This window comes from Mustela nigripes, chromosome 9 (assembly GCF_022355385.1).
Source record: "Mustela nigripes isolate SB6536 chromosome 9, MUSNIG.SB6536, whole genome shotgun sequence".
NCBI classification, from domain to species: domain Eukaryota; kingdom Metazoa; phylum Chordata; class Mammalia; order Carnivora; family Mustelidae; genus Mustela; species Mustela nigripes.
This window is the reverse complement of record NC_081565.1, coordinates 37,853,512-37,864,363: the sequence shown is the minus strand read 5'-3', so window position 1 is coordinate 37,864,363 and position 10,852 is coordinate 37,853,512. Positions and strand designations below refer to the sequence as shown.

The following is a 10,852-nucleotide window of genomic DNA, read 5'->3' as shown; positions in this document are numbered from 1 at the left end:
TCCCAGGCCGATTGCCCCCGCGCTGTTGCCTAGGTAACCGCGGGGCGGTGGCAGCGGCGAAAGGGGCGGGACTTCCGTCGAGTGACGCGTCGGGACTCGGCTACAAAAGACGACGGCTGCGGCGCGCCGGGCGGAACTTTCCAGAACGCTCGGTGAGACGCGGAGGAGCGGCGGCTACTCGAGCTGCGCCCAGCAACGCGCTCCTTCCCGCTCCCCCACATCGGCCTCGGCCCTCTCACCGGTGAGTTTCAGCCCTCGCGCTTCCCCTCGTCCGAAGGCCGGCGCCATTGTTGGCACGGGAAGCCGGATGGGACCGTGGTCGGAGGCGGTTGGCTCCGCGTGGGCGGGAGGGTTGTCGGTTCCTGTATTCACGATTTTCATTTTGGGAGGGCTGGTGTGGTGCCGCGGCAACCCATCTCCGGCACGCGGTGAGTGGGCCCGAGACGTTACTGAAGCATTCTCCACTCTGTTTAGCCTGAGGTCCCCAAGGACTTGCCGCCTTCGGTTTTCCACCCGCCGCCCCCCCCCCAAGTGCGCGCCCCCGCGTCCCCTCCGCCCCAGCTTGCTGGGGGGTGGGCGACCATGCGCGCACGCGCGAGAGGGGCGAGGGGCTGCGGGGGGGAGCGGGGCGGAGGCTGCGGCCGCTCCTCTGGTCTCTCCTCCTTCTCTTTGTTGAAGGCTGGCTGGGGTTCTCCCACCCCTTCGGTCAAGGTGGAAAGAAGAAAACCTTTAAGATCTGCCCTTAGTGCAGGGGAAACCTAACGGCATATAAACTACGCTGGTTTGTGGGGGCGAGGGGGGTTCGGTGGTCAAAGTGGAGATGCTCTAAATTCTGTGATTGGGAAACATCCTTAGGAGGGGGGAGGGGAGGTTGCTTTCTTGTGCTTTTAATCAGTTTCGTAAACCACTCCCTTTACTCCTCCCCTGTGCCCACATTTTTTTTTTTTAATCTAGGGAGTGTGTGCTTATCAGATTTACCAAAGACAATGATAATGTAATAACCAATAAACTAACATATTGGTGCCCTTTTTGATTACTGCTGTCAGTACTGGAAAGAGAAACAGGAAGAATCCAGATAATAGTGGCGTTAGTATGGAGCTTTCCTGTGGGAGAGGGGGAACCCGTTGCTGTAGAAGGCCTTTGAATTATCCCGATAATTATTAGCTAATATTTAGTTGGTTAGAATTTATGGCTGAATTACCAAAGAATGGTTACCTTCTCTGAAGTTTAGGGAAGGCAGCCTTTTTAAATCAAATTTGGGGAATAAGCAGATTTCTCTGCCTTAACTCTGATTTTTACTAATTAAGATTTCCAGTTGAAAGTCAGTTAAAACTGCGTTTTATTTCAGGCTGTAGAAAATGGTGAAAGAAACCACTTATTATGATGTTTTGGGGGTCAAACCCAATGCCACCCAAGAAGAACTGAAAAAGGCCTACAGGAAACTGGCTTTGAAGTACCACCCTGATAAGAATCCAAATGAAGGAGAGAAGGCAAGTGATGTACTCAGACTCTTAAATGTAGCTGTGTGATTCTTTGCCAGGTGTATAGTACTTATTACAACCCGACAATGAGTACGTGTAATACAGTAACTGCTTTGCAACACTTTTAAGTGAAAAATTTTTTTTTCCTCAAACAGTTTAAACAGATTTCTCAAGCTTATGAAGTACTCTCTGATGCAAAGAAAAGGGAATTATATGACAAAGGAGGTGAACAGGCAATTAAAGAAGGTGGAGCTGGTGGTGGTTTTGGCTCCCCCATGGACATCTTTGATATGTTTTTTGGAGGAGGAGGAAGAATGCAGAGAGAAAGGAGAGGTAAGAATAACCTAGTCTAGGGTGCCTGGGTAGCTCAGTGGGTTAAGCCTCTGCCTTCAGCTCAGGTCATGATCTTGGGGTCCTGGCTTTGAATCCCATATCAGGCTCTCTGCTCAGCAGGGAGCCTGCTTTCCCCCTCCCTCTCTGCCTGCTGCTCTGCCTACATGTGATCTTTGAATAAATAAAATCCTAAAAAAAAAAATAATAATAGTCTACATGGAGCAAATTAAAGTAGCCATTAGTGAAAGCAGATTCTTCAGAAAGTATCTATTTGAAATGCTTGTTTACATGTTGGTATAATGTTGCAAACTGACATATACTGCCACTTTGATTTATGGTGCTTTTTAAACTGGGATTGATGTAGCCAAAAATAGGCCAATCAAGTTCTAACAAGTAAATGCTTTTAGGCCACCTGAGTGGCTCGAACAGCAGAGCATACAGCTCTTGATCATGGGGTCGTGAGTTCCAGCCCCTGTTGGGTATAGAGATTACTTAAAATGCTTGCAAAGCCCTCTGATACCTTTATCAAGCATTAATTAAAAGAATAAAGGACAAAACACTTTCTAGAAAGCTTTTTTGACCCTCCCCCATCCAGTTGGAGGTACATGGCCTTGTTCAGTTAAAGTTAGAAATTAACATTTTTTCAAGGTCATATATTGGAAGGTAGAGTCAGGAATCGAACACAGGTTTCTTAACTCCAAATAGGTTATGGCCTGTTTAATCTTGTTTTAGCTTCTTACTAAAATATGGGCGCTTAACCTTTAACAAATGTGGTTGCAGAATTTACTTCAGAAAAATTTGCAGTCGTAGTTAATTGTTGAGGATGATTTGTCCCACAGAAAAAAAGAGTGGTTTTTACTTAGAAAAAAAAGAATTTTAAGGAATTGGCTGGCAGTCTTTGACTTAGATTAATGAAAGTTGTTTTTTGGTGTGATACTGAAGGATATGTAACCACACTAAAGGAGTTTTTGTTTTCCTTCCTTGTGTTCTCAGATGTATAAAGCTAAAGTAAGAGGGGCAGTTTTTAGCATGCCAGAACCAACTGCATGGACTATATGTGATAAAGAACCAAAGGTGGAACTAGGAACAAAAGGAGATATAGTTAATGGTGCTTCACACTCTTTGGGGAACTAAAAGTATTCATTAGACATGCAGATAGGAGAAAATAGGCTTAAGGCAGTACTGTTCTGTGGTGGGTATAAGTCACTGGAAGAATCACGAACTAGGAATTTACTAATGGTTGGCAGGTGATTTCGTTTGTGTAGCCTTTGTGTCCTTATGCAATCTCCACCTTCCACTTTGCATTTTAAGATGAGATAGGTCACTCCTTTATATCCCCTGGCTGCATTTACATTTCGATTAATTTGAAACAAAAATTCCCTTATCTTTGGTCTTACTAAGGTGCTAAATGGCCACATGTGATTAGCAGCTTCTGTATTAGGTATCGGGGATACAAAATATTTGTGACTGCAGGAAGGTGTATTAGCACTGTATGAGAAATACAGTTTTTAAGTACTGTTGTCCCAAAATAAGTGTGCTACTCCTGTGTCAGAAAGAAGTGAGAACTAATGGTCTTCTGCAGAGACTGGATAAGTATATCTGCTTCCCTGACCAATCTTGCTTAGTTGGACTTACTGTGTTAAATTTTTGAATGAAATAATTGGTCATATCATTGCTATACTGAGTGAGATTCAAAGAATATATTATGACAGAGATGCAGTTTGAATTAATTTATTGGGAAACCTGCTATTTAATAACTGGTTTCCCAAGTGATTTTGTAGTTGACATTTTTGATTGCTGTAGTTTGTAAGATGGCAGCGAATATGTCTGTAGGCAATACTTTCACTTAATTTTCCTCATCTGAAACTATATCTCATTTTGAGATCACAAGTGATAATGTGACCTTTTATGTATGTAGTAGGTGCTCAACAGATGTATCTTGTGAACGTCATCTTTCAGATCTTTCTTTGAAGTGCAGTGAACACAAAGAGGAGTAGCATCTTGGACTTTCAATGAGTACTGTTTTTGTTTTAGGTAAAAATGTTGTGCATCAGCTCTCAGTAACCTTAGAAGATTTATATAACGGTGCAACAAGAAAACTAGCTCTGCAAAAGAATGTGATTTGCGATAAATGTGAAGGTATGGTCCTTTAACACCTCTAAATATAACTGAAAATGAAACTGAAACTCTTCTGGATATATAAAACTGACAATACACTACCTAAATCTTGCAGGGTGCAAGTATGAAGAAAACATGAACCTACCACCCTGAGAAATACTGGCAAAATACCACCGTGTGTGTGTGCGCGCGTGCGCGCAGATAGTTGGGATCAATCAAATTTGGTGTGTTTTCCTCAGCATTGTTTAGAGCTGAACAGTTGCTGTTCTCTCTAAAACTTAGACTCAAATTCATATGGTTTCAGCGTCTGTAATAGGATTTTGATAGTGTCCTCTTTTGGGGACACTAAGCTGTTCAGACAAATTCTTTGCTAAGAACCTTGGATCTTTTTTTAAGTTATTTGTTGGAAATGTTTTTTCCTAAAGAGTGAATGTTTTAAAATGGTCCCATCTCACAGATAAAGTAGTCCTCTAAGAATGGTGCTTTGAGAGCACATGCTTAAAACAAGATTCTGAGTTGGCACTTTAAGACAGCAGTCAAAATGTCAGTAGATAATTGAACCTGATGGTGGCTGTATTTTATCGAATGTGAAAACCTGAATTGTAGACTTTCAGGGCAGAATTCTATCAGATACATGTAAAAGCTCATTTAAAAACTTGTATCTAATACTAATTCAAACATTTCTTTTTAAACTATTTAGGCCGAGGTGGTAAGAAAGGAGCAGTTGAGTGTTGTCCCAATTGCCGAGGTACTGGAATGCAAATAAGAATTCATCAGATAGGACCTGGAATGGTTCAGCAAATTCAGTCTGTGTGCATGGAGTGCCAGGGCCATGGGGAACGGATCAGTCCTAAAGATAGATGTAAAAGCTGCAATGGAAGGAAGATAGTTCGAGAGAAGAAGATTCTAGAAGTTCATATTGACAAAGGTGAGTTCTGAGCCACTTATTGTGAGTTCTTGAGTGCTGTAGCAAGTTTATTAATACTACATTTTGTAATTGTTAAAAACTATCTTGAATAGGTCTTATGTATGGTATCACCCAGGGATAAGTCTTAGCTACATAATAAATGCTTTTTTATGCCGAACTTTTGTATAATTGTAGTGAATAATGTAACACTGACATCAGCAAATGATTGAATAGTGTTCCATACTTAACTCTCTTCTATTAAATCATTAGTTCTTCCACTTTTTTCTTGCAATTAACTTCACACAGTGGTAATTTTCTTGGGAACTGCTAAATTTAAGGGCTATGCCTACCTTTTCTTAAGATTTTTTTAAATAATCTCCACCCAGGGGGCACCAGGGTGGCTCAGTCAGTTACGTGTCTGCCTTCAGATCAGGTCATGATCGAGGGTCCTGGGATGGAGCCCCTGCTCATCAGGAAGCCTGCTTCTCCCTTTCCCACTTCTTGTATTCCCTCTCTCGCTGTGTGTCTCTGTCAAATAAAATCTGTAAGTCAGTCAGTCAATCAGTAATCAGTCAGTCTCCTCTCCCCCCCCCAACATTAGGCTTGCAGTTAGAACGCTGAAATGGGAGTCATGTGCTCCACTGACTGAGCCAGTAAGGCATCCTGGAATATGCTTGCTTTGAAGGATGGAGGGTGGGGTTAGGTGAAGAATTCTGGAGGTCTCATAAAGATTTCCTTAATTTTTCTAAACTAATGAGCATGTTTCATTAGTTGATATGTAAGAATTTAGATTATGAATATGTAGTAATGCCCTTCAGACTTGATTAATTTAAAATGAAACTAGTATTACATATTGCATATTGGTAGAACTATTGATAATATGAACATTATACATTATTACATACATTTAACATTAACTTAAGCTCCTGCAGTAGTATTCTTCCATATGTATCAGGATACCAACTCTCCCATCATTTTTTCCTCTTTAATTGGTCCATGTTTAGTAGGATTTTTTTTTTTCTCTTGCTCTGGTAAGACCTCCCCTTTTGCTATAAGCAGTATGTATTTTGAGGGCATTAATGGTGAGTGAAGCCATTTTTGCTGTATTTACCCACGTCTTCAAAGTAATGGAACAGCTAGCAAAAGCTGGTTGTTTAATTGCTTCATCACCATAAAAAGACAGTTATTTGGCTTCATGAATGATTAAAGACTGTTTAGTTTTGTCAATGTTGAATACTGGTATTGTGGTTTAAGTTCTTAGTTTTTTAGAGGTATATTCTGAAGTATTATGTCGGGATTTTGCTTGAAAATATGTTGGGGGGACTGTGGGTGGAGTTATAAATACGTGAAAATGGTAGTCATGCGTTGATAGCTGCTGGATCTCGTTTGGTGATTGTATAGGGATTCATTTTAGTATTGGCTACATGTATGTTTAATGTTTTCTATAATGAGTGAAACAGTTCTTGTGTGGGTCACCTTGGTGATCATTATAATTAACATTTATAGTTAATAATGTTTGCTAGTCTGCTGATTTGGTGGCAATATGGGCCTTTTATTTAAGGCCTTAGTGTGAGGTGGGTCTCTGAGAAAGTTAGTATTTATTTTGGAAGGTTATGCAACTTGCTTCCCCCAGGGTAATCCAGCTAGTAGTAAGTAGTAGCTCTAAAATTTGGAAACTTACCTGCCTGTAGAGTTTGTGTTTTCTACTGCATTCACTTTGTAACGAAATGGAACTGATTTAATCATGTGGGCATTCTCAGTCATTTCAGTAAACCTACGTCTACCACGACCTCCTCCCCCCTCCCAGATTCACAAACGTGCATCACTGTTTTTTTTTAACAGATTGAGATTCTGGCATTAGTTGGATGTTAAACAAGAGTATAATGAAATCTTTTGTTTTTAGGCATGAAAGATGGCCAGAAGATAACATTCCATGGTGAGGGAGACCAAGAACCAGGACTGGAACCAGGAGATATTATCATTGTTTTAGATCAGAAGGATCATGCTGTTTTTACTCGGTAAGAACTTTTATGAACTACTCAAATTGACATCTTGCATATTTTTTTAAATGGGCTTTTCATTACGTTAAAGACATTTCTTGGAAATACTGTGAAATAATACTGTTTATGATGAACTTGGAGTGAAGCACAAGAATGATTAGCAACGTGTTAACTATCCATCTGTTGCTAATATAAAGCATTGGATTAGAGTAGGGTTCCAATAAATGTGTTGGGAATGACACCCGAAGGAACTGGTTTTAATTTGATGAAAAAAGAGCATTACAACAAATGTCTTAATGGAAAATGCTGTCATTTGAGGTGACTCTATATGAGTTTTTTGGTAGAGTACTCTGAGTAAGATAATTTACTAATACAGAATGGAAAAAAAAGTCTAAGCACAAGGAGGGAGTGGGATGTGTAACAAACAGTTCAGGGATGGTAAGTAGTAGAGCCTCCTTAGAATAAAAGATTCTAAAGTCTTGTCCAGGAAACAGCTGGCAGGATCCATATATATTTGCTGTTCCTAGATCTCAGCTGTTGAGAATGGGGAAAGAAAGAACATCTTTGTAAAAGATACCCGTACACCCTTCCTGTTAAGAGAAAATAACTGCCTGCTATGGTATGTCTAATATTTGGTGATTTGAAAGATTGATTAAGTATATGTCATTGACATTGATACAGGCGAGGAGAAGACCTTTTCATGTGTATGGACATACAGCTGGTTGAAGCACTGTGCGGTTTTCAAAAGCCAATATCTACTCTTGACAACCGAACCATTGTCATCACCTCTCATCCAGGTATAATTCTTTAGATGAGCTTGTCTTTCTTCTAGTATTGTCATGATCTGCTCCTAGCTGGTATGGGCACTGAGAAAACTGGTGTTTTACTTGATCAGTTATATAATTTATAAGCTGAGCTGAAATTATATAGGGTATTGGGTCTTTTTGCAAGCTCCTAAAAAGGTAATGGGATTGATGGCTTCATGTAAATTTATTCCTATCAGTGAGCTAGCACATTCCTCTGTTCTTTTTTCCCCCATTCATAAAAATGTGACTATTTAAGGAAAAACTTGGCTACTGTGTTTTTAGGTCAAATTGTCAAGCATGGAGATATCAAGTGTGTGCTAAATGAAGGCATGCCAATTTATCGTAGGCCATATGAAAAGGGTCGCCTCATCATCGAATTTAAGGTAAGTATTGTAGGAATACCGAAGAATGATTAGCTTATTTAAAAAATAAGTTATATTTCCAAATAGTAAGGTACATCAAATTGATACTCTTTCTTGTCCAGGAAGAAATAAATTAAGGCAATAACTGGGATTTTAAAGTTCAGCAGAAGCACTCAAAATAACTACTGTGGATTTTTGGCAAAATACTACAAGGCTGGGTTTGCTAACAGGATGGTTTATAAAACAACCCTCATTTTTTTTCAGTCTTAAATTGTCTGGCCCTTGATCCATAAATACAACTTTTATTAAAAACATTTTCCAGCGATGCCAAGCGGGCAGTTTCGATAATTGAAATTCTGGTGACCATAGAGTTAAAAATACTGTTGTTTAAATCACATTTTATAGAAATGGAGAATTGGAGGGAAAAAAAAAAAACTTTTGGGCAAAGAAAGAACTGCCTTCTTGAGAAAAAATAGCTTTTAAAAACCTGTTAAAAGGAATTAGTATTTATTTCAGGATGGGTTCTTCTATGTGCTGAGTAGAACAGTGATCATCACAATGCAATTTTACTAGGATAATATATTTCTTTTTTATTACCTTAAGTTCTAGTTCAGCATACTAGCTAGATAGATGCAGTGCCTTTTAGAACACATGTTCTAACTTGGGACTGGCAGATTGGCCGAAAGATCATCATGTGTGTCATCACATTTTTCTGGGGAAAAAAAAAATGGGTCAGTGGTAATACATATAAGGAACAAATGAAATATAGTAAACTGAACTTAAAATAGAGATTTCTTCTTATAGGTAAATTTTCCTGAGAATGGCTTTCTGTCTCCTGATAAACTCTCTTTGCTGGAAAAACTCCTACCTGAGAGGAAGGAAGTCGAAGAGACTGATGAAATGGACCAGGTAGAACTGGTGGACTTTGATCCAAATCAGGAAAGACGGCGCCATTACAATGGGGAAGCATATGAGGATGATGAACATCATCCCAGGGGTGGTGTTCAGTGTCAGACCTCTTAATGGGGCCAGTGAATAACACTGCTGGCATCTTATGTGCAGTAGTGAATGAGTGAAGGACTATAATCATAGCTCACTACTTGCTATTGTTTTTGTTTTAATATTCAACTATAGTAGTGTTTTAAAAGTTAAATGAAGAATAAACTCAAATATAAAAGCTCTGACTTTGCCCCGTATGTATGATGACTTCAGTGTGGAAGATAAGTTTAATATTTGTAAAAACTGCTTTCAAAAAAAATCTCCCCTAGCATTTGTTAGGCCATACCTTGTAATTTCAGTTCTATGTATATGAAACAGCTCAGACTGAAATGCTGGGTGTATGTATTGACTTCAGTGTATGACCCTTAATTGTTAAGCTATGAAGTGTATTTAATTGGCAATCAGACAGAGAATTTGTAGAGAATTTGTAGAGAAGTGTTGGTCTATAGTTATGTTAAGTGGGATTCATTGTGATGCCTCTGCATTTATTGCCTCAACTGTTACTTGAAGATGGCATGCTATGTAATTTGGCCTGTGGTATCAGTGATAGAAAGGATACCTCTTTAAAGAAGGGGTTTGTCATATGCTGCTGCTTGAGGGCTTGCACTTGTAGAATTGCATTCCCTTCTGTGCCATCTTTTTCTTCCCCTTTTTTAAAAATATATATATACATATATATATATCAGTCCTGGTTATACTTTTTTGCCTTCTTTTTGGACCATGATAAGCTTCAGAGTAGTGGCTTCGGGAGCAGGGTAACTTACAGTGAAGAGACATTTACGTGGAGAAGTTTGCATGTATGCGATAGGAAGGTTTTTTTTTTATTTAAGGTATGTTACAGGCTTACTTTAAATAACGCTCCGAAGTAACTGTAATTTAATGTTGGTAGTATAGCAAATTATGATGAATAGCTTTAATTGTATGTTTAAAAAGTCATGTTCACAAGCTTAAATCTGGTTATCAGAATTAAGCAATTGGAATGTATGAATGTCTCCTTAATATACTGATTACAAAGCATTTCCAGTGTGTCACTACAGGCTTTTTTTTCCCCTAGATTGAAAGCATTGTCTTTTCATTAAGTAAGATAGGAGATTATTTAATTAGTTAAATGGGTAATACAAAATGTTACTTAAACCATAGTTAAATGTTAAACAAGAGTGTATGTGGGTGAGGGGTGAGTAATGAGCCAAAAGGGATTTTAAAAACTTAAGCAAACACTAGAGTGAGAATGTCCAGAGTGTTTGCCTGTTTGTTCTGGTTCTGCTGCATCTCCCATAATCAGGAAGCTTAAACATTTCTAACCAAGAAGTGGCCCAGGTCTTAAGTTTCCTTGTAGGAAACTAAAACTTAGCGTATAAGAGTAGTTCCTTAAAAAAAGTATTCGAAATAATGGCTGTGACAAATCTTTAATTTCTAAAGAGAATGTATGTTGACAATACATTTAATATTTTTTAAAAATAGCACAAGCTCATGTTTCCCATCTCAGTCATGAGGAGAGTAAATCAAACCCACAGTGAGATACTATTTCACACCTACTAATCCAAAATGAAAACAGGTAAAAATAGGGAGAAATTGGAACTCTACTGTACTGGGGAGAGTGTAAAATGGTGTGTCTGTTAATGGGAAAGTTGGGGCACTTAATCAAAAAGCCAAACAAGGACTATAGGACTGGTGTGGTTCCCTCCTTGGCTAAGGAAGATTCTTCCTGCCAGTGTTCATTGCAGCATTCACAGTAGCCAAAGGGGAAACGAAACAAAGCCATAGCCAGAGGCATAGCCATACTTAGAGCCATCGCAAGGGACAAACCAAATGCGATGGTGCATGTATAGGTGACAGACACAGAAGG

General features: G+C 39.3%; 1 protein-coding gene across 1 annotated transcript; it reads left to right on the top strand.

Annotated features, from left to right (window-relative positions):
• The first annotated feature begins 72 nt into the window (after positions 1 to 72).
• On the top strand, positions 73 to 10,023 carry DNAJA1 (DnaJ heat shock protein family (Hsp40) member A1). The gene is made up of 9 exons (XM_059411509.1): positions 73 to 241; positions 1,349 to 1,490; positions 1,637 to 1,814; positions 3,849 to 3,953; positions 4,633 to 4,860; positions 6,743 to 6,857; positions 7,521 to 7,636; positions 7,928 to 8,028; positions 8,812 to 10,023. The coding sequence occupies exons 2-9, from the start codon at positions 1,359 to 1,361 to the stop codon at positions 9,028 to 9,030; spliced, it is 1,194 nt and encodes a 397-aa protein (XP_059267492.1). The 5' UTR covers positions 73 to 241; positions 1,349 to 1,358; the 3' UTR covers positions 9,031 to 10,023.
• The last annotated feature ends 829 nt before the right edge of the window (positions 10,024 to 10,852 follow it).